We start from the raw sequence: 27,919 nt of genomic DNA, 5'->3' as shown, positions 1-27,919 counted from the left end.
GGATGTTTTCAACTTATGATGACTTTATTTTGGGACATAACACTACCATAAGTTAAGGAGTATCTAAATTAGTGTAAGTTCTTTTGGCTACACCCAGCTTTGAAGCTGGGTTGATCAGAGAACAATTTTAACCCTATATAAAGTTTGCTGATGGGGAATTGGAATGCCTCCTAGGCATCGAGTGGTAGCAATGGCAGTGGATACAGAAAGACTGGAAATGGCCAGGCAGGCTTGGGAGCAGAGAGGGAAAGTGCTGCAGCCACTGTAAACTGAAGCCTCTTTGGGCCTAGTTGACCTCCTCAGAAGGTCTTGACCTACCTCGCCTGAGAGGACAGTGTTGTGTTGTAGTTTAGAGTGCAGATATTGGAACCAGACTATTTGGGATTGAAGCCCAACTCTAGCAGCTATTAGCTGTGTGACCTCTGGTAAGTTCTTTTACCTCTTTGTGCCTCATTTGTAAAATGGTTCTAATATTAGTATGCTTCTCATAGGGTTTCTTCTGGAAATTCAATGGGTTAATATTTATTTATTTAGAGACAAAGTCTTGCTCTGTGGCCCAGGTTGGAGTGCAGTAGTGTGATCATGGCTCACTGCAGCCCCAAGCTCCCAGACTCAAGCAATCCTCCCATCTCAGCCTTCTGAGTAGCTGGGACCACAGGCACATACTACCACACCTGGCTAGTTTTTTATGTTTTTTTGTAGAGACAAAGTCTCACATTGTTGCCCAGGCTGTTCTTGAACTCCTGGGCTCAAGCGATGCTCCTGCCTCGGCCTCCCAAAGTGTTGGGATTAAAGGCGTGAGCCACTGTGTCCAGCCTAATGGGTTAACATTTATTAAATGCTTAGAACTGTATAGTACAATATAGGTATCTGCAAAATAATGGAGACCAATAAGTTAACATTTCTAACTCATTTTCATCTATTAATAAAAATTAAAGTATCATAGAAGTAAAATGGAATCACCACCATAACAAAGAGAGTTTATATGGGGGTAAGCGGTAGGTAGATAGTGTAGAGATTGGGTTGTTAAGCATTCTCCTGGAAGGGGATGTGCAAACCTTAACATCAAAAGCAGGAGAAGGTTTTCCCATTGAGCCAGGTTTAATTTTCATTCCCTTAAAATTTCCACAGATTAGCACCTAGTTAAGAAGAAGAAGAAAAAGTAAGATAACATTACAAGTCACTTAAAATTTATTCATCTATCATGCATTCATTCAACAAATTATTTATTGAACACTTACTATGAACTAAGCTCAAAATGAACACTATACTCTCATGGAATGTAGTGATAAACAACATATAAATACATGCATATGTATAAAATATTGTTATAACAATAATTACTCTATATCTATATTTATCAAAACATGAGTATGCTAACATTTGCATTTGTATTAGCATGATACTTGCTATGCTATTTCTAGTTCATGAATTTTTCAATTTTTGTTTTTTATTTTTGATATTTTCATTTTTTACCAGGTGATACATTATCATGGTTCATAAACTGAAGCATTATAAAGACACATTGTGAAAAGTTTTTTCAACCTTTCTCTTATCTATTTCATCTTACTCCTCCCTCTTGCACAAAATAACCACTGTTGTTCTTTTTTCTCATTTCATTATTTATTCTTATTTCATTTTTTTGTTCTTATTTCATTTGTTTCCTCTAGAATTTCTTATTCCTTATCTCTATGAGCTCTTTAAAAAACCCTTTTTAGGCCGGGTGCGGTGGCTCAAGGCTGTAATCCCAGCACTTTGGGAGGCCGAGACGGAAGGATCACGAGGTCAGGAGATCGAGACCATCCTGGCTAACATGGTGAAACCCCTTCTCTACTAAAAAAAAATACAAAAAACTAGCCGGGCGAGGTGGTGGGTGCCTGTAGTCCCAGCTACTCGGGAGGCTGAGGCAGGAAAATGGCGTAAACCTGGGAGGCGCAGCTTGCAGTGAGCTGAGATCCGGCCACTGCACTCCAGCCTGGGCGACAGAGCGAGACTCCGTCTCAAAAAAAAAAAAAAAAAAAAAATCCTTTTTAGAGTATTGTTGCTAAGGAGTTGTCCAGCAAACTCTTAATATTTCAGGCAGCAAGGAGCTCAGCATTTTCCGTTTCGAGGCAGCTCTAAATAAGATACTTCCCTATCACATTGGGAGGAATTCTTTCTTTCAGTAGATCCAGTATTATTTCATTAAAAAAAAAATTGTAATTGCCCTTATTCTGATCCATTAACAGTGGTGTTTGTCAGTGAATGGCTATTTAAACAGCTATCTGTTAACAGAGCTTTTTTGCAATTAGGTTCTTGCAAGCATTGTTTTTTAAACATTTTCTAACCACTCAACTCTTATCACTCAAATAATCGTAAGGAGACAGTGGACACTTTGGTTTTTATTCATCTGACTAAATGGAGTCCGGCTATGTCTTTTCAGTGAGGTCAGGTACCGTTTCAGTCTGTCCATATCCTTCGTAGATATCTAGGCCCGTCTTGTTTCTCCATTTTTCAGTCACGTCAGGGGTGATTGGTTCCCCAGCACTTACACAGTGCTTTAAGCTTTTAAACTTATAGCTTCTCAGAAAACCAGATAAGTTAGATTTAGGAGGAAAAATGGAGAGAAGTGAAAATTAGGATTATTTCTTATGAACTTCAATATAAAATGTTTTAGCTGCTTTTTAATTCCTCTCCCTAGCACAAAACAAACCATTTTACCCCATAAATATATACATCTACTATGCACAAATTAAAAATAAAAATATTAAAAGATAAATCATTCTAATATCATAGAATGATATTAGAACATCCCAAATAATAGTTTTTCTTCACCCCCCTTTTTGGGGTGGAGGTGTAATTTATTACAAAGAAAGTCATTCTGTTCTTAGGGAAGGTACCCCATAATAACATTTTATTTTATTTTGTTTTCATTTTTATGTTTTCATGGACTGCTTCAAAAATTTGCATGTCATCCTTATGCAGAGGCCATGGTAATCTGCTCTGTATCATTCCAATCTTAGTGTATGTGCTGCTGAAGCAAGCACCATGATAACACTTTAAATCAGCAATGAAAAGTTTACCAATTGTTTGGTTAAACTGATGGTGGGATATTTATACAATGGAATACTATGCAGTTATAAAAAATGAGGAAGCTCTTGGACAGTGCTGTCCAATAGAACTTTCTGTCATGATGGAAGTACTCTGTAATCTACTGTACCCACTACAGTATATGGTAGCCCTATATGAATATTGAACACTTGAAACAGGACTAGTATAACTGAGGGATTGAATTTTTAATTTATTTAATTAATATTTATATTGAAATAACTATCTGTGGTTAGTGGCTACCATATTGCACAACACAGTGCCAGAATGTATTGTTAGGGGAAAAAAGCAAGGTGCAGAACTGAATCTTGTGATCCCATTTATGTTTATAATAGAGAAGGGGAGGCCAGGAGTGGTGGCTCACGCCTGTAATCCCAGCACTTTGGGAGGCAGAGGCGGGTGGATCACCTGATGTCAGGAGTTCGAGACCTGCCTGGCCAACATGGCAGAACCCCATCGCCACCAAAAATACAAAAAGTAGCCAGGCATGGTTGTGCACACCTGTAATCCTAGATGCTCAGGAGGCTGAGGCAGGAGAATTGCTTGAACAGGAGGCAGAGGTTGCAGTGAGCTGAGATTGTGCCACTGCACTCCAGCCTGGGCGACAGAGCAAGACTCCGTCTCAAAAAAAAAAAATAGAGAAGGGGAGAACACATGTGTATTAGTTTGTGTATTTTCAGGGAGAATAGACAAGAAACTGGAAACTCAGTTTGCCTCCATGGAAGAGGACTGGGTCACTGGGGACAAGGTTTGAAGCAAGCCCTTTCACTGTGTATTTTTTTATACCTTTTGACTTTTAAGGCAGGTGAATTATTTCCTATTCGATAATTAAATAACATCAATTTAAATATATTTACCCGTGATATGTGCTATAACAAGAAATACATAGATGTTGAGTATCTTTAATCTGAAAATTCTAAATCCAAAGTGCTCCAACATCTGAAACTTTTTTAGCACCGACATGATGCTCAAAGGAAATACTCATTGGAGGATTTCGGGTTTCATGTTTGTGGATTAGGGCAGCCCAACCAGTGTAATGCAAATATTCCAAAATCCAAAACAATCTGAAATCCAAAAGACTTCTGGTCTCAAGCATTTTGGATAAGGGATACTCAACCTGTACTGGGTCTTCATCCTGGGTTCCTGGCCCAGAGCGTCTAAAACCTTTGTAATTTCCCAAGTGATGGGTGTGCTAGGAGTATCTTTTGTTCTAATATTTTGCCTTTGACTGTAGTTCCTGACACAGAGCTTCTAAATTCCATGGAATTTCCTGGGTGATAGAATTGTCTTTTGTTCTCATGAGGTGATTGTCAATGGGGCTCCCATATAGGGGTTGGTCACCAGAAAGGCCAAGCCAGGAATAGAAGCTTGGCACTTTCAGCCTCACCCCCATTCTTCAGGGAAAGGAGAGGAGCTGGAGATTGACTTAATAATCAATCATGCCTACATAATGGAGCCTCCAAAAAAAAATCCCTGAAATATGAGGTTTGGAGAGCACCACGTGCCGGAAAGGTAGGGCACCCCCACTCCACAGGGATAGAAGCTGCTGCATTTGGGACCTTGTGGACCTCACCCTATGTACCTCTTCATCTGGCTAGCTATTCATCTGTAACTTTTATCATATCTTTTATAATAAGCCGGGAAATGTAAGTAAGTGTTTTCCTGCATTCTGTGAGCCATCATGACAAATTACTAAACCCAAGGAAGGGTCATGGGAACCTCTGATTTATAGCCATTTGGTCATATGCGCAGCTGACAGCCTGGATTTGTGATTACCATTTGAAATGGGAAACAGCCTTGTGGGACTGAGTCATTAACCTGTGGTATATGATGCTGCCTCCAGGGAGATAATGTCATATTGATGTTGGAGAATTGGTCAATGTGTGGGAAAAGATCCCTTACATCTGGAGACCAGGAGTATTGAGTGTTGTGAATATAGTAAAATAGTGGTTGCTGGGAGCTGAGTTATGAGGATGCAAAAGTATAAGAATGATATAATGGACTGTGGGGACTCTGGGAAAAGGGTGGGAGGTGGGTGAGGGATAAAAGACTACACATTGGGTACAGTGTATACTGCTTGCATGATGGGTGCACCAAAATCTCAGAAATCACCACTAAAGAACTTATTCATGTAACCAAACACTACCTGTTCCCCAAAACCCTATTGAAATAAAACAAAACAAAAAACAAACAAATAGACAAAACAAAGAGAAACAGGGGTTGTTTTTCTTTTCGGATCACCAATGCACCCTTTCAAATGGAATCAGCATTTGAATCCTCTTTTCTATCTGCTGGGATAAGGTTCCAAATAGAAGCAAGTTCTCTATTTTCTCAGCCCAAAGAAAGCCATCATCCAAAAGATTTACCATCTTCTTACCCATAACCACTGGGCTTAGAGCTATAGATGTAGCTGAACTCTCACTTTCTTCTTGTTTGGGGGAGCCTGCCCTGGACACAGTAATTATCATTTACAGAATGCAGGCAAGAAGGAGAAAGAGTAAGAGGAGAGATTGCTAAATCCTGTGTCTACTGGCTTGGAGCTATGTTTCAGGCAGAAAGATCTTTTATTTTATAGCTTCCTCTTCTCTCCTCTGCCCACTAAATGCCTATTTACTAACATTTCTTACCTGGCCATATCATTCTGTACAAGCATTCGGTATACAGTTGCTGCTGAACAGAAGACTGTAATGGGGTACTTGGAGAGTGTCTGCAATTTAGAAAAAGCAAACTCTTGGTCTTACTACAACTTTTTTTTTTTTTTTTTAATTATACTTTAACAAGTGCTTAAATGTCTTTGGTTGGCGCAGCACAATTTAAACATTGTTTATGTTAATGTAAATGCATTCTCACCTTTTCTTGTAGAATCATCCCTCAGTGTCTGCAGGATTGGTTCCAGGAATGCTTAAGTTCCTTATATAAAATTGTGTGGTATTTGCATATAACCTATGCATATCCTCCTGTAAACTTTAAATCTCTAGATTATTTATGCTGCCTAAAACAATGTAAATGCTATGTATATATTTGTTACATGGTATTTTTTATTTGCATTTTTTTATTTGTTGTATTTTGGTTTTTTGTTTTTCTTCCCAAATATTTTTAATACGTGGCTGGCAGAATCAGAGGCTGCAGAACCTGTAGATACAGAGGGGGCTGACTGTATCTTTTCAGGCTTATTGACTTTCTGGATGTGACACATCTTAAATCATATTGTCTACTCTGATCTCTGCAAGTTGCTTTATTCATCAGTTCTGTCAGCCATACTGCTTAATGCATTTCTAAATATTGACCTCCCTGTGCTTTGGCTTACTTGCAAGACAGAAGTTGGCTCAAAACGGGGTAAATGGTGTGCGAATACACATGCTCCCTGGATCCATGGAGAAAAAACACTACTCCAGGCAGACTTTGCCCAGCCCGTATCTGAGGTATTCCACATCACATCTGAGGGTGTTAAATCTAGCCAGAACCTGGGAAAACAAAGAGTAGCCCTGATGTACATAGGAAAGTAAATATAAAAGACCAGGACATAAGTCATCATCTTTGCAGTTTTGACACTTCAAGTTGCACTTCTGTGGAAGTATACCTTCCATTTACAGATAATCCTAAGCCAAAACTGCTGTGGGTATGTGCAGTCATTTTCGGATATCCACTTGTTCCACTGGTAAAGAACATGGCCATGATCTCATTGTGTTTTGTCTTCACACAGGTGTGGCTGTCACTGGCACATCTGCAAAGGAAAAACTACAGTGACTGCATGTTAAACACAGCATCATAGACTGTTACCACTGAAACATTTTGAGAAGCTATCCACTTGAACCTCTTCATGTCGTGAATCAGGTGCCAGTGGGTTAGCCTGAATTACAGGGTAAAAGCCATCACTTTCTCTATCCTTTTGGGGCTTTCTAGAATCAAAACTCAACTTTGTCATCAAAAGCTTTGTAATAGCTGCTTTCCTAGCTTTTTAGTCTACGATCAAGAAGGATTGAAGCATTTTTAAAACTTGAGATTTTTATCATACCTCCCACAGAGTGAGGAGTCTGTGATCTCGCAATCATGGATAAGGAAGAATTTTCCCCTTCCCTCCCCTATAGATGCTTTAAAATGTGATTTTTAAAAATGGGTATGTTAATACAATACATGTTAGTAAAAGTCATGGGTACTGATGGGCCAACGAACTACAGCCTACTGGCAAAATCTGACCTGCCTCTTGTTTCTGTAGGTAAAATGTTATTGCCTATTCATTGATGTATTATCTGTGGTTGCTTTCACACTGCAATGGCAGAGTTGAGTAGCTGTGATGAGACTGACTATATGGCCTACAAGGCCTTAAGTATTTATTCTCTGTCCCTTTTACAGAAAATGTTTGCTGAGGGTGGGCATGGTGGCTCACGCCTGTAATCCCAGCACTTTGGGAGGCTGAGGCGGGTGAATTACCTGAGGTCAGGAGTTTGAGACCAGCCTGGCCAAAATGGCGAAACCCTGTCTCTACTGAAAATACAAAAATTAGCCAGGAACAGTGACACATACCTGTAATCCCAGCTACTCAGGAGGCTGAGAATTGCTTAAACCTGGGAGGTGGAGGTTGCAGTGAGCCAAGATCGAGCCACTGTACTCCAGCCTGGGTGACAGAGCAAGACTCTGGCTCAAAAAAAAAAAAAAAAAAGTTTGCCAACTATGAAAGGATGGTTTTTCTGTTTCCCACAAGGGAGTCTACATATATAGACTCTCTGGATATAGTAGACAATAACATTGAACAGGATCTAACCATCCATCCAGGGAAGAAAGAATTCCAGTTAAAGAGAAAGAAAACCTTTTAGTTCCAAAGGATAATCAGACTTCTATACAAATCACACATTAGGGCAGCTGCACACATACATATCAAGTGTCTAAGATGCACACGGATTTATCCAGGCATGTGGGGATGACAGTGAGTAGAAACAAAAAGGCCATTCCAGGCCATTCATGAGAAATATAGAAAAGCTATTTTCTTTTCTTCCTTCCTTCCTTCCTTTTTTTTTTTTTTTGGACAGGGTCTCTGTCTCTCACCCAGGCTGGAGTGCAGTGGCTCAATCAACAGCTCATTGCAGCCTTGACCTCCTGGGTTCAAGCAATCTTCCTACCTCAGCCTCCCAAGTAGGCTGGGACTACAGACGTGCATCATCATGCCTGGCTAATTATTCTTATTTATGTAGAGAAGAGGTTTCACTATGTTTCCCAAACTGGTCTTGAACTCCTGGACTCAAACTATCATCCCACCTCAGCCTCCTAAAGTGATGATTTATGAGCATCAGCCACTGCGCCTGGCTGAAAAGCTGTTTTCAAAACCTGACAAAGCTACACCAAGTGTTCAGTCTATGATTTCATAATTATCTCAGTTAATTAAAAATAGTGTCTATAGGCCAGGCGAAGTGGCTCACACCTGTAATCCCAGCACTTTGGAAGGCCGAGGTGGGTGGATCATGAGGTCAGGAGATTGAGACCATCCCGGCTAACATAGTGAAACCCTGTCTCTACTAAAAATACAAAAGATTAGCTGGGCATAGTGGAACATGCCTGTAATCCCAGCTACTTGGATGGCTGAGGCAGAAGAATTGCTTGAACTTGGGAGGCGGAGGTTGCAGTAAGCCAAGATTGCACCACTGCACTCCAGCCTGGGCAACAGAGCAAGACTCCGTCTAAAAAAAAAAAATGGTATCTATAGCTGTGTTCGTATCACTTCCATCACCGATACTGTTGCCCTCAAAACCTGAGGCAGGGTTATCGTACTGATCTCTTAGTAGAGGCAGTACATACAGAAGTGAGGAGTGTAGGCTCAGCACCCATACTGCCTGGGTTTGAAAGTTAGCTCTGCCAGGTACGAGCATTTGACCTTATTCAGCGTATAATCGTAGTACCTAGGTTGCTGTGAGGTTTACATGAAGTAATATATCTGAAGTCCTTAGAATAGTTTCTGGCACATAACCATATCAATATAAGCTATGATTGCAATTATAATGTTATTTTTATTAGAACAGTACTTGGCCTTTGGCAAGAACTCGGTATTAGCAATTTTAAATGCGGTAGGAAAAAGTCCATAGTTGCAAGCATGCTCCCAAATCCTTGAGTAAAGGTAGGAAGCTCATTCTAGAGAAGGACTTTGCTGCCAGCCCAATTCTAAGAATTAACCAGTACCTGGCAAGAGTTCCAAGTAACCCATGGAAGCACTCCATGCTAGGCTTCAGCATCAGTGAAATTCAGTTTTATAATTGCATCCATTAACATTAAGCATTTTTCTTATTTTAACCTGATACCAGTGTTGCTGTCAGCAAGGGAATGGGATAGCCAACACTGAAGGACTGACTGTGATCAGTTTCCCTGGGAGATCATAACAGCTCTGTGATTGATGCTGTGTTGCACTTCCAAGAGCCCTCTGCAGGAATGAAGGTCTTAATCCCCACAGGTGTTGTGGGAGCCCTCTTTAGAGATTGCCTTGACTGAAGAGAGCTGCTTTGTTAAAGGTCTTGACTCCTAGGGACAACCCACATTCAGTTACTGATCAATGTGGGTGTATAAAGTCCAGGACCTCTTGCTTTAGCTGGGAACAGCTTTGAGGAGCTGTGCAACCTTCAGAGGTCCCAGAGGGTTGACTGAAGGCTTTGCAGGGAATACATCGCAAATAAATTTCTTTCTCTGCCCAATCCTACATTCTTTTTTTTTTTTTTTTTTTTTTTTTTTTTGAGACAGAGTCTCGGTCTGTCGCCCAGGCTGGAGTGCAGTGGCGCAATCTCGGCTCACTGCAAGCTCCGCCTCCCGGGTTCACGCCATTCTCCTGCCTCAGCCTCCTGAGTAGCTGGGACTACAGGCGCCCGCCACCGCGCCCGGCTAATTTTTTCTATTTTTAGTAGAGACGGGGTTTCACCATGGTCTCGATCTCCTGACCTTGTGATCCACCCGCCTCGGCCTCCCAAAGTGCTGGGATTACAGGCGTGAGCCACCGTGCCCGGCACCAATCCTACATTCTTACCCATCCTTCACAGGTGTTAATCCCAAAAGAACTCCTTAATAAACTTCCTATACACCAATCTCCATCTCAGGGGATCCCAACATACAAAAAGCACTCCAAGCTCCTTCCTACTTCAGAGTTTAGTACTATTAATGCAGCAACAACTACCAACTGTTCTCTTTGCCTGTTGTTTTAATTTGCATTTTTCTAATCACTACTAGGTTTAATATCTTTTTATTTTTGCCTTTCCTTTTGGGAAGCTGTTCTACAATAAGCATGGCTACTCACTTCATCATCTCCTTAAGGTTCCCCCACCCCTCTCTGGAGTTCTCTGATACAATCAGCTTGGAGTGCAGATTTTCACATTTGGGTGCAATAGCATCTACTGCTGGGGCTAAAACATCATTGGTGATGATGCAGTTTGCTTTTGAAGACTGTAGTCTGTAGAGAATGTCTTTCTGGGTCAGCTGAGTGGTTCCTGGAATTAAAACTGTCCCTAAAGGGGCAGAAAAGAAACAGTGTTTAGAAGAAAGGCTTCATTATGTTATAGTAGTGTAGATACCATCTACACATTCTGTATTTCTCAGAATGAGTTAGTCAGTTTACCAGGAAGGTATCTATTTATCTTACTTCCACTTATCTGCTTTTGCCTTTCAAGGGATTTCAGAGTCTATGACCCTTTTGGCCTAACATGAAAGCATGTTAAATACTGGATAATTATTCTTTATTTGAAGACCATCCATAACTTTGAGCTTGAAGAAGGTTTTGATTGAAAAGTAATATTAACCAATATTTATTATTTGATTATATGTTTTAACTCATTCAGTCCCCACCAAAAAAAATCCCCAAACATAAAAACTATGAATAACTTGCCCAAGATATCACTTAAGTAGTAAGTGACAGTGCAGGAACTGAACCCTGTAGCCTGACTCCAGAACTGTACACTTCACCACTTCAGCTTAGTGCCTCTTAAAATGTATATGATTGCTTTATGATTTCTTTCCAAAAGGACAGGTGGAGGCATTCATCTTTTCTGTGGTTCTATTCCTGCTGGTTGTATATTATACTGTAAGATGAAGTATAAGGATTAAGAGTGTCCTAGAACCAGACACTCTTATAGCTGGGACTTGGGACAAGCCACTTCACCTCTGTGAGCTTCAGGTTCTGCATCTGTAAAACGATATGACAATAATAGTACTTCTCTTACAGGATAATTAGGGGATTAAATGAGTTAAAACATGTAAAGAACTTAGAACCGTGCTCAGTAAGCTTTGGGTATTATTTTCTCAAAGGATAAATGGACTCTCAAAAATATATAGATCATCCTCCTGGGCCCCGCCACCCTTAAGTCCCAGACCCTTAAGAGAGGGATGGAAAGCATTCACTTCACAATAGGTTTTGCTCTTCCCAGGTGACACAGGAGGCAAGACAATTGGGGAACACATGTCTGCCATTCCTGGACTCTTGACACTGGCTCATCATTTCACTTTGGGAAGGACCAGTCCTCTCCAGCAGGGTTCTTCAAGAAACCGACAACCAGGACCAGAAAACAGGTTCTTTAGAATATCTTTTTTTTTTTTTTTTCTAATCAGGGTAACACAACAATTTTTGTGAGGCTGTAACGCTAAGGTTATCTTTTAAAGATGTTCCATCTAGGGATAAGGAATTAGCCTACTATGGCCTAACACTTTCATACAATTTAAAGGCACTCTGTGACAATAGGCCCACTCCAGAATCAATGTATCATGATTACTTAGGTGTTCTGGAAAATCTCCCATCCAGCTTAGTATTAAATATGATCAGAAAGCAAACATTACTAACCTGTTCGCAGACAGGCCACATTTGCAAGCCACCACTCTGGGACCCTGGGTAGAATCAGAATTACCCGATCTCCTCTTTGTAGGGAACAGGCTTCTGAAAGTATATTGGCAAATTTTCTGGACAGAGATCCCAGTTCCTCAAAACTCCATCGCACCTCTTCTCCTTTTCCATTGATCCACCAGAAGGCTGGATTTGAAGGTTTCTTTCCAGCCTGAGGAAAGACAAACCAGTCACGGATTTAAAGGTTGTTATACAGCTAAATTCTGGGCCAACTGACTCAATGGAATAGATTAGCTGAAGAAAATTCACAAATCATTAGTTAGAATATGGATGGAGTATTTGGAAATAACTCTGGGGGAGACACCATCCAGATGGATGACTAGAGATGCCCAGTACTAACCTCCTACCAGAAGGACCAAGACAGTGAGCAGATAACCACATGACAAATAGAATGTCAAAGGATAACACTGGAATTTAGCAAGGAAGTGACAAAACTGTCTGAGACCTGAAAACTAGAGATGAAAGTATAGAGAGGGAAGAACAGCAGCTGGCCAGGATCAGCACAGAATCCAGAGGGACTCCCTATTTTGGGGAAAATGTAAGTGGAAGATCCTCAGCAGTCCACATTCCCATCACAGATGCCTGAAAAACCACCTACAGGAGAGCCCCTCTGTCCTCACAGGCCCTGAGCCTAGTGAACACTGTAGAGTATAGTACACTAGTATAGTATAACACTGTTCCAGAGAGGAAGTTCATACCAGGTCCCCCTGCAAGAAACCCCAGGATCCGAGCTGCTACAGCATGGCATCATTTTAGGAACAGAGCTACCACCATACTACATCTTGCCCTGGGGCCAATAGCCCCTGCATCTCCACATCCCTGGGGCCTTGCTGACATCTCCACACATTCCCCTAGAGGGCTGCAGCATTCCAACACCAGGTGGATCCAGTGATACGGCCAGGCCACTGGCACCCGAGCCTACACACAGCACTCTACACCCCAGGGAACAGGCAGTCCAGCACATCAGGGAGGCTGCCCCAGGACATAAGGCACTAAAGCACACTCCCCAGAGCCTGACAGCTACCTTCCTGAGCCTGCTGCCACGAATACGATCTTGCCCCCTCTCGTGGCAGAGCCGCTTTGTGCCTGCATTGCCATCTGGGGACCCAAGGACTGGCCCATTCAGGCCGCCACTACTACAAGTATCCATGTGCACTGCCAAAGGACCTGAGGTCTGACTCACTTGAGGCTTATCACCGCTACTGCCAGTGCCCATGAACACCACCTGGGAACTTGAGAATCAGCCTGCCTGGGACCCACTGGAGCCACTGCTGGCACCCTCATGATGAACAAAATAACACCTATCAATAACAATCTTGAATGTAAACAGTTTAAATTCCCCAGTTAAAAGATATGGACTGTATGGACTGACTGAATGGATAAAAAACAAGACCCAACTATAGGCTGCCTACAAGAAACTCACTTCACCTATAAAGATACACATAGATAGGGCCAGGCGCGGTGGCTCATGCCTGTAATCCCAGCACTTTGGGAGGCCGAGGAGTGGGGAACACGAAGTCAAGAGACTGAGACTATCCTGGCCAACATGGTGAAACCTGTCTCTACTAAAAACACAAAAATTAGCTGGGCATGATGGCATGCACCTGTAGTCCCACCTACTTGGGAGGCTGAGGCAGTAGAATCACTTGAATCCGGGAGGCGGAGGTTGCAGTGAGCTGAGAGCACGCCACTGCACTCCAGCCTGGCAACAGAGTGAGACTCTGTCAAAAAAAAAAAAAAAAAAAAAAAAAAAAAAGATATACATAGGAAATGAAGAGATGGAAAATAATATTTCAAACAAATAGAAACCAAAAATGTGCAGGAATAGCTACGCTTATATCACATGAAATAGACTTTAAGTCAGTAAACACAAAAAGAGGCAAAGAAGGTCATTATATAATGATAAATAGATAAATTCAGCAAGAGGATATAACAATTGCAAATATATATGCACCCAACATCAGTGCACCCAGATATGTAAAGCAAATATCATTAGATGTAAACAGATAGACTCCAATACAACAATGTTTGGGACTTTAACACTCCACCCTCAGCATTAGACGGATCATCTAGACAGAAAATTAACAAAGAAACATTGATTTTATACTGCACTTTGGACCAAATGGACCTAACAGATATTTACACAACATTTTATCCAACAGCTACAGAATACACATTCTTCTTCTCATCAGCACATGGCATATTCTCCAGAATAGACCATATGTTAGGGCACAAACAAATTTCAACAAATTTTTAAAAATTGAAATCATACCAAGTATGTTCTTAGACCACAAGGGAATAAACCTAGATATCAGTAATGAGGAACTTTGGAAAGTGTACACATACATGGAAATTAAACAACATGCTCCTGAATGACCAGTGAGTCGATGATGAAATTGAGAAGGAAAGCAAAAAATTTCTTGAAAATAATGAAAATGGAAACATATCAAAATCAATGAGATAAAGCAAACACAGTGTTAAGAGGGAAGTTTATAGCCATAAACACCTATATCAAAAAAGCAGAAAGATTTCAAATAAACAATCTAAGAATGCACCTCAAGGAACAAGAAAAGTAACGACAAACTAGACCCAAAATTAGTAGAAAGAAAGAAATAATAAAGATCAGAGCAGAAATAAATGAAATTGAGGCAAAAATTACAAAAGATCAACAAAACAAATTTTTTTGAAGAGAAACAAAATAGACAAATCTTTAGTTAGATTAAGAAAAAAAGAGAGAAGACCCAAATAAATAAAATCAGAAATGAAAAAGGAGACATTACAACTGTACCACAGAAATACAAAGGATCATTAAAGACTGTTATGAACAACTATATGCCAGCAAATTGGAAAACGCAGAGGAAATGGATAAAGTCCTGGACACACATAACCTACCACGACAGAAAACCTGAACAGACCAATAATGTGTAATGAGATTGAACCAGTAATAAAAAGCCCAGAATTGGATGACTTTACTGCTGAATTCTACCAAACTTTTAAAAAAGAACTAACACTAAATCTTTTTTTTTTTTTTTTTGAGACGGAGTCACGCTCTGTCGCCCAGGCTGAAGTGCAGTGGCGTGATCTCGGCTCACTGCAAGCTCCGCCTCCCGGGTTCACGCCAAGATGGAGTCTCATTCTTGTCGTCTAGGCTGGAGTGCAATGGTGTGATCTTGGTTCACTGCAACCTCTGCCTCCCAGGTTAAAGCGATTCTCCTACCTCAGCCTCCCTAGTAGCTGGGATTATAGGCATGCACCACCATGCCTAGCTAATCTTTGTATTTTTAGTAGCCACACCGTTTAACCATGTTGGCCAGGCTGGTCTTGAACTCCTGACCTCAGGTGATCCGCCCGCCTCGGCCTCCCAAAGTGCTGGGATTACAGGCGTGAGCCACCACTCCCAGTCCTACCATTAATTTTTCTGAAAATCTTTTTAAAAATTGAAGAAGAAGGAATTCTTCCTAGTGCATTCTATCAGTCAGCATTACCCTGATACCAAAACTAGACAAAGACACCACACTTCCTAACTTCAAATCACACTACAGAGCTATAGTAACCAAAACAGCATGGTACTGGCATAAAAACAGATGCAGAGACCAATGAAACAGAATAGAGAACTCAGAAATAAACCCATGCATTTACATTGAACAGATTTTCAACAAAGGTGCCAAGAACATACACTGAGGAAAGGATATCCTCTTCAGTACATGGTCCGAGGAAAAGTGGTATCCATATGCAGTAGACTAAGACTAGAGCCCTATCTTTCACCATATACGAAAATCAACTCAAACTGGATTATAGACTTACATGTAAGACTCAAAACTATAAAACAACTGAAGAAAACAGCGCAAATGCTTCAAGTCATTGATCTAAGCAAATGTTTTATTTTTAATTTTAATTTTAATTTTTTAATTTTTACAAATTTTATAATACATTTAATAAACTCAGGCAGCTTCCTGAGCCAGAGTAGGCTCTGAGACGCCTCTAAGCAAATATTTTAGGGATAAGGATATGAAAACACAGGCAACAAAAACAAAAACAGACAAATGGGACTATATAGAGGTAAAAAGCTTCTGAACAGTAAAGGAAGCAATCAACAGAGAGAAGAGACAGGATGTAGAATGGGATAAAATATTTGTGAACTAGTCACCTGACAAGGAATTAATATTCAGAATATACAGGGAATGCAAATAAACCAACACCAAAAACAACCACCACCACCAACCAAACAAAAAACCAAACAAATAATTCAATTAAAAAATGGGCATAGAATCTGAATAGACATTTCTCAAAAGACATACTAATTGGCAGCAAGTATATGCAAAAGTGCTCAACATCATTAATCATCAGGGTAGTTCAAATCAAAACCACAATGAGATATGATCTTAACCCAGTTAGAATGGCTATTACCAAAAAGACAAAAGATAACAAATGCTTGAGAGGATGTGGAGAAAAGGGAACTCTTAAACACTATTGGTGAGAATATAAATTAGTACGCCATTGCAGAAAACAATACAAAGACTTCTAAAAAACCTAAAAATAGAACTACCATATGATTTAGCAATCTCACCACTGGGTATTTTTTCAAAGGAAAGGAAATCAGTCTATCAAAGAGATATCTGCACTACCATGTTTATTGTAGCACTGTACATAATAGCCAAGATATGGAATCAACTTAAGTGTCCATCAACAGATGAATGGATAAAGAAAATGTGGTATATATACACAGTGCAATACTATTCAGCCATAAAAAAGAATGAAATTCGGTTATTTGTGGCCATATGTATGAAGTTGGAGGACATTATGTTAAGTGAAATAAGTCAGACATGGAAAGATAAATGCCACATGTTCTTACTCATATGTGGGAGCTTAAAAAAATGAGCTTCACTGAACTTCAGCCTGGGCAACAGAGTAAGACACTGTCTCTTAAAAAAATAAAAAATAAAAAAAAATTTTAAAAAAAGGAGCTCGGCCCAGTGCGATGGGTGGCTCACACCTGTAATGCCAGCGCTTTGGAAGGCCAAGGTGGGCAGATCACTTGAGACCAGGAGTTCAAGGTCAGCCTGGCTAACATGGCAAAACCCTGTCTCTACTAAAAATACAAAAATTAGCTGGCATGGTGGCAGGTGCCTGTAGTCCCAGCTACTCCGAAGGCTGAGGCACGAGAATCGCTTGAACCCTTGAGGCGGAGGTTGTAGTGGGCTGAGATCACACCACTGCACTCCAGCCTGAAAAGAGCTCATAGAAGTAGAGAGTGGAATTGTGGCTATTAGAGGCTGAGAAGGGTAGTGGGGAGAGGAGGATAGAAAGAGGTTGGGTAAGGGATGCAAAATTATAGCTAGATGGGAGGAATGAGTTCTACTGTTCTATAGCACTGTAGAGTGAAAACAGTTAAGAATAATTTATTGTATATGTTCAAAAAGCTAGGAGAGAGGATTTTGAATGCTCCCAGCACAAAGAAATGATGCATGTTTGAGATGACGGGTAGTCTAATTACCCTGATTTGATCACTACACATTTTATACATGTATCAAAAAATATCTCTGTACCCCATAACTATGTATAATTATTACATAACTAAAAATAACAGGAAAAATAATAACTTGGGGTCCTTATTTCTAGACATTGGAAGCCATGTCATTTCTTTTGGCCCAAATCATTTCCCATTTAGCCTGATCATTTTTCTTTCCAATAAGTGAGAATTCTTGCATCCTTTATATTTTCCCCAAAGATTTTTCTGTGCCTCCTTTTCTACCATTTCTGACTCTCGGAATTACTTTTCACTCTTCTCCTTTTTATTTATTTATTTATTTTTTAAAGTCAACCTAGAATTCTACATTTATGTAATCCAGGGTCTCTCAACTAACCATGGGACTATTGACATTTCAGGTCAAATAATTCTTTGTTCTGGAGGCTGCCCTGTGCATTATGGGATATTTAACAGAATCTCTGGCTTTTACTTGTTAGATGCCAGTAGCAACTGCCTCTGCCCCTATCATGGCAACAAAAATATTTCCAGACATTAGAGATGTTACCTAGGGGTAAAATCACTCCCAGTTGAGAAATTGTGGTCTGGCCTTTCCCCCATACCTTTTCCATATTAGTCCATTGGTCCAGGACATCTTTAGCAAAGTTGAAATACTCTGGAATCTCCAGTTTGAAGTCCTGTTTCATGGATTCATAGTTGGAAAAATTCTGAGGGGTTGCTCTTCTATTATCTTTATGCAATGCCCTCACAGAACCAAAAATTGTTAGGCGCTGGCAACACTTGGCATGATGTAGCATCTTCATGGTGACACAAGCTAGCATCAGTCTTGTTGGAAACTTTAGCACTCAGGATTTGCACAGAGACCAATTCATCTAAAAGACGAGCAAAAGGACATATATTTGTTTCTGTCCTGAAGGTAGCCACACTCCAAAGTGGCTAAGTTTTGTTATTATCATTGATAATCATCATGATGGTACCATTTTCTGCATACACTCTGTGTTCCAAACACTGTGCTCAGTGTTTTATATACACTTTCTTATTAAAGGCTCAGAGAAACCCTGTGAAGTAGGTACTATTATCATCTCTGTTTACAGATTGAGAAAATGACTAGTAAGAGGCATTGGCTGAATTTGAACCCAGAACTTTCAGGTCCTAGTCCATTCTCCAGAATACTGTGCACTATTGACTCCCACATGCATTTCTAAAGAAGTAAAGATCTAGGTCACCCACTTAATCTCACTGAAAGCAAAGGGCTAAGCCTTCTTGTCTAATATCTTTCACCTGCAGATTTCAAAGTAGGGCAGAAATGTTAAGGAGCATTTTTCACAGTGGATAATCTGTAGATGAAGAAATCGAGAGTAGCCCAATAAAAATTAGACATGAAAGCACTGTCACAGTTTATAAACTGTCTAGTTGATAGGCTGCAGTTCCCATGCTCTCAATAGGGGCCCATGCTACTTTCAAGTCCAGGCTTGGAGCTGCATTTACTAGAGATGTAATAATGGGGCTTTAATATTTAGGACTTTTGTGGGGGAGGCCCCTCTCGGCCATTGCCTGCTTCTGTGGGAAATCATTTGATCACAATGTCATTTACTTGGTTGAGGCTGTTAAAAATGCAGTTCTAGGGATTATGAGTGTTTGAAGTTCTCATTATACTTCCTGTAATTTTCCAAATTTCTTACACTGCAATACATATTACTCTCATAATCATTAAATCATCATTCTAACTACAACTCTAGCTGTAAGGCAGTCTGGCTATGTGGAAGCATTTCTGTATTGATACATTGCCAAAACAATACATAATTGCAGATGTCAGCTAAATGGAGAGTTTAGCTGACATCTACAATTATTGCGGTTTTACCCTAAACAGACCTGGTGTTTGGGCATCATGTTGATATACCCAATGCATCAGGAAACATGGAGACTTCTGTCCTTCCCATTTATTTGTGTGAAGACCTGACAACTCAGTGATCTTGAACCCTCTAAGACCATCTGGTTTCAGCTTTTTCCTTTTTCACCTGCAAAGAAAACTGGAGACCCAGAGAGGGGAAACAGCCTGCTTTATTCTGTCATACCAGAGTTAGAACTAGAACTCTGGTCTTTGGATTCCCATTTGAATGTTTCTACTATCATTCAACAGGATTTCAACAGAGCAGTGGTTCGCAGTCCCGCTGTACATTTGAATCACCAAGAAAGCATTAAAAAAAAATACTCTGATGCCTAGGTCTTGGATCAATTAAATGAGAATATTTGAGAGTGGGCTCTGGGACCATTTATATTTTTTAAAATGTCCTCAGATTTTAATGTGCAGCAGCCATGGTTGAGAATCACTGATTTAGAGGCTGTGATTTGTGAACCAGCATCATCATCATTATCACCTAGAAGATTGTTAGAAATGCACATTCTCAGGCCCCACTCTAGAATTGGTAGACGTTGACAAGATCCCAGGTGACTGGTATGTACATTCAAGTGTGAAAAGCACTGGTCTATAGCATGATGGTTAAATACATTGGCTACTGAGTCATATAGTCATGTGATATGGTCTCCCAGTTTTGCCACTTACGAACTGTGTGACCTTATTTGAATTATTAATCACTCTGAACCTCAGTTTCACATTTTACCAATGGAGCGACTAATAGAACCTCCATCAGAGATTTCTCCTGAAGACTGAATGGGATACTGCATGTGAAATGCTTATCATGGTGCCAAGCATATTACTAGAAAAGGGGTCAGCAAACTTTTTTGTGAAGGGCCAGACACTAAATATTTGAGGCTTTGTGGGCCATATGGTTCTGCTGCAGGTATTTAACTCTGCCATTGACAGAGCAGTCATTGACAATACATAAATATATTTTGGCATGGCTATGTTCTAATAAAACCTTATTTATGGATACTGACACTAGAATTTCATTTAATTTTCATGTGTCATGAATTGGTGTTCCTCTTTTAGTTATTTTTTCAACCATTAAAAAATTTAAAACCCATTCTTAGTACAAAGGCTATACAAAAACAGGCAGAGGGCTGGATTTGGCCCATGGGCTGCAGTTTGCTTATCTTTGCACTGTGATGTAAGCACTACTAGAGCAGGGGCCTTGTCTGTTATGTTCCCGGGAAGCATTAGCAAAAATTTCTTGGCAGACTTTAGGAGAAAAGGCTGCTCTTAAGAACAGAACTAAAATCACTCTGAATCCCAGTTGCCCTGCGGGTTAAGACCTTAAGTCCAACAACGTCATTCTGTTTGGCATTGGGGATTGGGTAGAGAGGGAACTACTGGACCCTGTTGTATGCTGGCAAGTCACAGCCTGTGCTCTTGGGTGCTCTCCTCTTAACAGAATTAGCAGCAGGTTTCCTTCAACTGAAAGAAGAAGTAACCAACACTACTTGTCTCTTTCTGTTTTTAATTTTTTTTCGCATAATATCTTCAAATGGCTCAAAAAAACCATAAAAGGTACATAGAAAAAAAAATATCTGCCTCCCACCTCTAGTCTCAAAGCTGCCTGGTTTGCTCTCACCCCCAGGAAACCACTATTATTCTTTCTACTTATCTTTTCAGGATTTCTTTATGTGCATTCAAGCAAATTATGAGTATAGATTCTTATTTCTCCACCAATTTTACACAACATGTAGCCCAGAATACACACTATTCTGCCCACTAAAAACATTTTTAACAACGTACCCTTTGAGGGCTTTCCATACCAGTGCACAGAGATCTTCATTCTATTTTTTTAAATAAGTATTTATTTATTTACTCTTTCCTTCCCCGCCCCCCCCCCCCACCACCGAAGGCAGGATCTCACTCTGTCACCCAGACTGGACTCTAGTGGCACGACCATACCTCACTGCAGCCTTGAACTTCTGGGATGAAGCGATCCTTCTGCCTCAGCCTCCAGAGTACCTGGGATTACAAGTGTGTGCCACTGCACCCAGCTAAGTGTTTTAAACATTTTTTTTAGAGATGGGCTCTCGCTATGTTTCCCAGGCTGGTCTCAAACTCCTGACCTCAAGCAATCCTCCTTTGCTAAGCACTTTGCAGTTATTTATTATTATTTCCATTTTACAGACAAGGAAATATACACAAACACGCACACAGCCTCACAAAGCGCTAGGATCATAGGTGGGAGCCAACACACTTGGCCATGTTTTTTTCTTTTAACAGTTGCATGACATTCTAGTGAAGAACTGCACTGTAATTTCTTAAACTGGTCCCCTATCAATGATCACTTGAGTTTTTGTATAATTTTGCAATTTAGATAAAATGTTGAAACTATTTCTTCCAAAAGGAATGTCCTGATTCTTTCATTACTTGGATGTGAAAATGAATAGTATTTTTAAATGGTTGTGAGGTATTAGAAAAAATTTCTGATTCTATTAAATAAGAGGCAGGAATTTGGACAAATATCATAAGGTCTTGAGCTTCATTCTTGGTAGGTTGGCATGATTCATTTATTTATTCAACAATTATTAATCACTTGCCATGAATTATTTCAGACATAGAGGATATAGGAGGGAATGAAAGAGACAAGGTCCTCCCTGTTCTCATGGAAGGACACATACAGTAAACAAGGGAATAAATAAATGTGATGGTACACAAGAAAACAAAGAGAGTAATGGGAGAAAAGGGACCTTTTAGAAGGTCTCTCTAGGGAGGTAACATTTTTGCAGAAATCTGGCAGGTGGTTGTACTGTTAAGCACTTTGCAGTTATTTATTATTATTTTCACTTTACAGACAAGGAAGTATACACAAACAGACACAAACTGGACCCTGTTGTATGCTGGCAAGTCACAGCCTGTGCTCTTGGGTGCTCTCCTCTTAACAGAATTAGCTGGCAAGTCTAATATTTAAATTGGACAATGCATTTATTCATTACCCATATATTTATTGAACACTTGCTATATGCCAGACCTGTACTAAATGCTGAAAATATAGCTGTGAACAAGACACAGCTGGTCTTGCTCCCATGAAGCTTATAGACTATTAAGGAAGACATTATATAATTATGTAAATATCAATATGATTGGGGATAAATATACCATACTTAGCTTGCTGATTCTGAATAGAATCAAGAGTTTAGTATGATTTCTTCCCTAGCTTCCATACAATACTCTATACCACATTCAGAATCCTTCAAACGTATGTTGAAAAGAAAATTGATCAGTCATTTGGAGCTTAAAATGAACCTAACCATTCTGTTCTACCAAAAAGCAAATATCAACATCCTCTTCATCAAAACCATATGATTGCCTTCTCCTCAGCAAAGTTCTTTTCCTCCCTTTTCATTGATCTTAGCATTTTGCAACTTCTATTTCCCAGGTTTATAAAATTATTTGTAGGTAAAAGAGCTGAGATAACTTTTCCAGGGTGACTCCAGATTTTTATAGTGAGCCACACTGATAAGGAAAACTCTTCTAAGAAAGACAGTACCACCCCTGGTCAGATGGGCTCTGAAAGTATTTAAGGTCTCATCTGAAATGCAAGATCTTTGTCCCTACAGCCAAGGGGGCTTTAGCCTCCCCACATCTCCATAAACATCCTCCCTCTAAGTATAAGAGTAACAACAGTAGTTTAACATATACAGCCTCAATGCAAGGTAAAGCCACTGCTGTTCTCTCCAACCCCAACCAGACCCTGCCTGAAACCCCTCCTGTACAGAACTTTTGCAGCTGCCCTTGACCACCTAAAGGAGAAAACTAGCTGCTCTTAGGTTTGCATCTGTGTTTCTTAAAGTTTCCTAGAAGTAATTTACATACGTTCTGGATGATGCAGAAGATCTGTCACCCAGCGAGGTGGGGAGCTAAGCAGACAGAACAGTGAAAAACTCAGCCACTACCTGGTCTTTTTTTTTTTTTGAGATGGAATCTTGCTCTGTCGCCCAGGCTCGAGTGCAGTGGTGCAATCTCAGCTTACTGCAACCTCCACCTCCCAGGTTCAAGTGAGTCTCCTGCCTCAGGCTCCCAAGTAGCTGGGGTTACAGGCACCTGCCACCACACCTGGCTAATTTTTTATTTTCAGTAGAGATAGGGTTTCACCATGTTGACCAGGCTGGTCTTGAACTCCTGGCCTTAAGTGATCTTCATCTGCCCACCATAGCCTCCCAAAGTGCTGGGATTACAGGCGTAAGCCAACACATCCGGTTCAATTAAAATTAAAATTTTAAAAAATCAAGTTAACACATGTACATACTTTTTCAAAAAATCAAATAGCACCAAAAGGCTCAATATGAAAACTCAGCTGCTACATTTATAGCCTTTTGTGTGTGCATACAAATAGGCTTAATATCACTTAATAGATAGTATCACACAACTGAGAAATTCTGAGAGAAACTTTGGCTGCCCAAGACTTTAATGACAGCATTTTTGATTGTTGGTTTTGTTCATCTGTTTGTTATCTTTGCTAAAAATCAGACGTGCCAGTTCAGGAAATCTTACACAGGAGAGGAGATGAGGTACTCACTAGTTAACAGATTCCAACACAGCTGGAGATTATGGCAGACTTGTTTCCTAGAAGAGCAGCCCTGAATCTTGAGTTCTCACATCTGCTTTTTCCTCGTAGCAGTCAAAACAAGAGGGAGGAGCAGCCTGACAACCCGGAGGAGCAAGACTGGCCCAAAGCACTTTCCTTGATTGGTGGAGACATTCTGGAGGAGGAGCCAAATTCTGGGCTAAAGTTTACAATGAAAGTTTGCACGACTCCCAGCGGTTCCTCTTACAGGTAATGATTTACATACACGGCAAGCTTTTGAGGGGCCGATAGAGCAAATTATTCACAAGAAGGAAAGTGTCCAAGGAGTTGCTGAAGTGGTTAGTTCTGTAAAGGGGCAAAGAAAGCACTTTTCAGAAGGAGGAAAGAACAGATGGAGGAAGCCATAGAGAAGTTTTGAAATTGAAAGGAAAGAAGTTGAGGGGTGGTTATGGGTTGGCTTAAATCTCAGCAAACACGTTGATGTGTTTATCTGTTGAAGTGGCAGGACTAAACATAAACGCTATCAGGTTACTCCCCTGCTCAACTCTTTCAGTGCTTCTCTTTCCTTTCCAGGTAAAATCCGAGTCCTTACATGAATTGCAAGGAGTTGCATAATCTGGCACAAGGTCCTCTGATCCACATCCCATTCCCCTTCCTCTGCCTCACTCAGGACAGCCACCAGCCTCTTTGCTTTTTCTCAAACACACTTGCCTGTTTCAGCCTCAGGCTTTCTGAATTCACAGTTCCCACTGATTGGAACTCTTCCCTCAGATATCCCCCTGGCCAAATTCTTCATTTTATGAGGTGTCCTATTAAATAACTCTTCCCTTACCACATTTTTCTAAAGTACCATTCTTCATTTTTTCTCTTTTACCTTTTTTTTTTTTTTTTAACTTTTTACATCTCTTACTATCACCCTTGAGGGTAAAAACTATTTTGTTTGATGGTGTATCTATTGCCTGGAATAGCTACTGGCAAATTTTAGGCATTCAATAAATAGTTGATGAATTAGTGAATAAATAAAGGACTCTTTCAATTACACGTGATAGAGACCCAACTTAAATTTACTTAAAGAGGAATTTGTTGGTCACTTTTGAGTTCTAGGAATCTTTCATTGTTGATTCCTTGGGATTTTCTGTGTAATCACAATACCTGTAAATAAGTAAACAGATTTTACTTATTTCTTTTAGATCTATATGCCTTTTATTTCCTTTTCTTGCCTTATTGCACAAGCTAGAATGTCTAGCTCTATGTTGAATAAAAGTGATGAGAGCAGACATCCTTGCCTTGCTTTTGATCTTAGAGGGAAAACATTCAGTCTTTCATGGTTAGGTACAATATTAGCTATAGGTTTTGTGTCGATGCCCTTTATCAAGTTGAGGAAATTCTCCTCTATTTCTATTTTTTTCTGAGAATTTTTATCATTAATAGGTGTTGAATTTTGGCAAGTGTTTTTTCTGCATCAGTTACTATAAGCATGTGATGTTTTTCTTCTTTAGCCTGTTAATAAGATAGATGACACTGATCTTCTAATATTGAACCAGCCTTGCCTCCCTGGAATAAACCTCGCTTGGTCCTAGTGTATATTTCTTTTTCTGTATTGCTGAATTCTATAGTTATGTCTCTTGACAAATTTTAGAAGTTTTCAGCCATTATTTCTTGGAGTAAATTTTCAGTCCCCATGTAGATCTTTTACGATAGTTTCACGGGTCCCTGAGGCTCTGTTCTTTTTTTTTCTTTTTTTCCAATTCTAGTTTCTTTCTGTTGTTCAGGTTGAGTAAATTCTGGCTTCCAGTTCTTTGATTTTTTTCTCCTGTTATTTCTATTCTGATGTTAAGCTCATTATTAGAGATAGGGAAAAAAGGGTTTTTTCCTCTCACATAGCACTCAACATAATGTTAGCAGTGGTGAATCCATACGGATCTACAGTAACTTGATTCTTGCCTCTTCAAAGGAAATAATTCATCCAAGAGGCATCATAAGGCAGAGTGAGAGACTGAGGCAAGTTTTTGAGCAGGAGTGATAGTTTATTAGAAAGTTTTAGAGCAGGAACCAAAGGAAGAGGGGCAAGGAGGCAACTTGAGAGATCCAGGTGCCCTGTTTGACTTTTGACTTGGGGTTGTATACATTGGCATGCTGCCAAGGTTTTGTATCTCTCCTTTGATTTTTCCTTGGCGTGGGCTGTCTGCATGCGCAGTGGCCTGTCAGCACTTGGGAGGGGCTGTATGTGCAGTGTCTTTTACTGACGTTGTGCACATGCTCATTTGAGGCATTTTTCCCTTACCAGTCAAGTGTTCCTAGAGGAAAGTTGTATACCAGTTAAACTCTGCCACTTTGCCACTTTGTATGCATGCTTAAGCACACTTGCCCAACTCCTGAGATCTTAGTGGAAAGCAGCTGATCACCACCCTTAGGTGTTTTCTATCTCTTAGGAGATTGCCTTTCCCTGGCATCTACTGCAACCAATTATTATTTTAGAGTGACAGTTTAATAACTGCCTGGCTATCACCTGATTGTCGCCTGACATTCTTGCCTTTCCTGCCTTGCCCATATCTGCCTGACTACCTACTCTAACAATAACACTTCTGACACTAGATGTGTGGGGGATTTTCACTACACCAAGCAATTCTCCAGTGTACACCAGCTTGAGTGTCATGTCCTACTTCAGTTCAACACTATCTACCTGGAAATGGTGTCAAATCTTACAGGTTAAGATCTCAATCTGTAAACTAAAAAGTATCTGAGACAGGTCTCAATTAATTTAGAGGTTTATTTTGCCATGGTTAAGGATCATGACCCATGACACAGCTTCAGGAGGTCCTGAGAACATGTGCCCAAGGTGATTGGGTTACAGTTTGATTTGATACATTTTAGGGACAAAGACATTATAGGCAAAGACATAAATCAATACATGCTCAGGAGGCTCAGTCAGAAAAATTGCTTGAACCTGAGAGATGGAGGTTGCAGTGAGCTGAGATCATGCCACTGCACTCCAGCCTGGGCACGCCAGCCTGGGTGACAGAGTGAGACTCCGTCTAAAAAAAAAAAAAAATGTTTATATGTTGGTTCAGCCTGGAAAGTTGGGACATCTCAAAGGAGGAGGGGCTGGGTTTTCAGGTCATAGGTGGACTTAAAGATCTCCAGATTGGCAATTGGTTGAAAGGGCTAAGCTCTGGCTGAAGAGTTGAAATCAGCTTGAGTTAAGGTAAAGGGTGGGGAGTTGCAGAAACCAAGGTTCTTTTCAAGTAGATGAAGCCTCCAGGTAGCAGGCCTCAAAGAGAACACTTGTGAATGTCTCTTATTAGACCTCAAAAGGCATCACACTCTCTGGAAAGACATAGTAAAGATGAAGAAGGAATTAATGAAATCAACTATAACCTAATTGTAGTAGTAATAGAAATTTTTAAATCCTCTTGAAGTTGCTACAACTTTAACTTGAGTTATACTCAAGTTAAAAGAGAATATTAACAGCCTGTCTTCTCTCTGTGGTCAGTGGACCTTATCTATACTTCTCAACTCCACATTCCTCAAAGTTTATTACAGGCCCAGTAAGTCCCTGCTTACCTCCCTAGCATGGCTGCAGGGTCACAAGACCGGTAAGTTTAAGTTGCAAGACATGTTTTTCTCAAGATGTAAGAAATGTTGTAATGCTTGATTAATTGCCTTTGTTTCTCACTTCTGTAACTTGCTTCCCACCTCACGGAGTTCCCACCTTAAGATGTTTAAAACTAGGGAAAGCCCTTTGTTTGGGACTCAGACTTTCTGGACATATGTCTGGCTGAGCCGGTGATCACCTTAATAAACTCTCCTGAACCTTTTTCAGTCTCTGCAGTCTTTGGTTGTCCTGTAACATTTCTAGGGGCCTCGTCCGGGATTGGAAATGGCAGATTTTCTGTCTCCTTTGCCTGTGGGCTAGAGCCCCAGGACATGGGAGACCTGGGGTCCTTGCACCACCGAGAGTTTCAGCCCGGAAGGAGAACGGCCTGGCCCTCCTGCATTCTGGAGCCTTCCCCCGAAAGTGCAAAT

General features: G+C 40.3%; 1 protein-coding gene, 1 long non-coding RNA gene and 1 other non-coding gene across 7 annotated transcripts in view; 1 reads left to right on the top strand and 2 right to left on the bottom strand.

The window, feature by feature from the left end:
* Positions 1-27,919, bottom strand: part of ACSM3 (acyl-CoA synthetase medium chain family member 3) — a 68,558-nt gene that overhangs the window by 10,210 nt on the left and 30,429 nt on the right. For 3 of the 5 annotated variants that reach the window (XM_077986434.1, XM_001089747.5, XM_077986436.1), the window contains 9 exons: positions 23,885-24,238; positions 18,035-18,304; positions 11,888-12,098; positions 10,355-10,562; positions 6,668-6,811; positions 6,395-6,551; positions 5,715-5,794; positions 2,436-2,559; positions 1,059-1,139 (listed from right to left, as the gene is read on the bottom strand). In XM_077986434.1, the coding sequence (XP_077842560.1) occupies positions 1,059-1,139; positions 2,436-2,559; positions 5,715-5,794; positions 6,395-6,551; positions 6,668-6,811; positions 10,355-10,562; positions 11,888-12,098; positions 18,035-18,253 (1,224 nt within the window). In that variant the 5' untranslated portion in view covers positions 18,254-18,304; positions 23,885-24,238. The remainder of the gene's footprint in view (positions 1-1,058; positions 1,140-2,435; positions 2,560-5,714; positions 5,795-6,394; positions 6,552-6,667; positions 6,812-10,354; positions 10,563-11,887; positions 12,099-18,034; positions 18,305-23,884; positions 24,239-27,919) is intronic. The other 2 variants (XM_077986435.1, XM_077986437.1) reach the window with 2 other exon arrangements.
* Positions 2,920-3,026, bottom strand: LOC114674560 (U6 spliceosomal RNA). Its single transcript, XR_003725705.1, has one exon. It is a non-coding gene; the product is annotated as a U6 spliceosomal RNA (small nuclear RNA).
* Positions 11,635-23,977, top strand: LOC144338103 (uncharacterized). The gene is made up of 2 exons (XR_013411919.1): positions 11,635-13,612; positions 23,369-23,977. It is a non-coding gene; the product is annotated as an uncharacterized LOC144338103 (long non-coding RNA).

Source organism: Macaca mulatta, chromosome 20, assembly GCF_049350105.2.
Source record: "Macaca mulatta isolate MMU2019108-1 chromosome 20, T2T-MMU8v2.0, whole genome shotgun sequence".
NCBI lineage: Eukaryota > Metazoa > Chordata > Mammalia > Primates > Cercopithecidae > Macaca > Macaca mulatta.
Note: the sequence above shows the minus strand (reverse complement) of the source record. Positions and strands in the feature narration are given on the sequence as shown.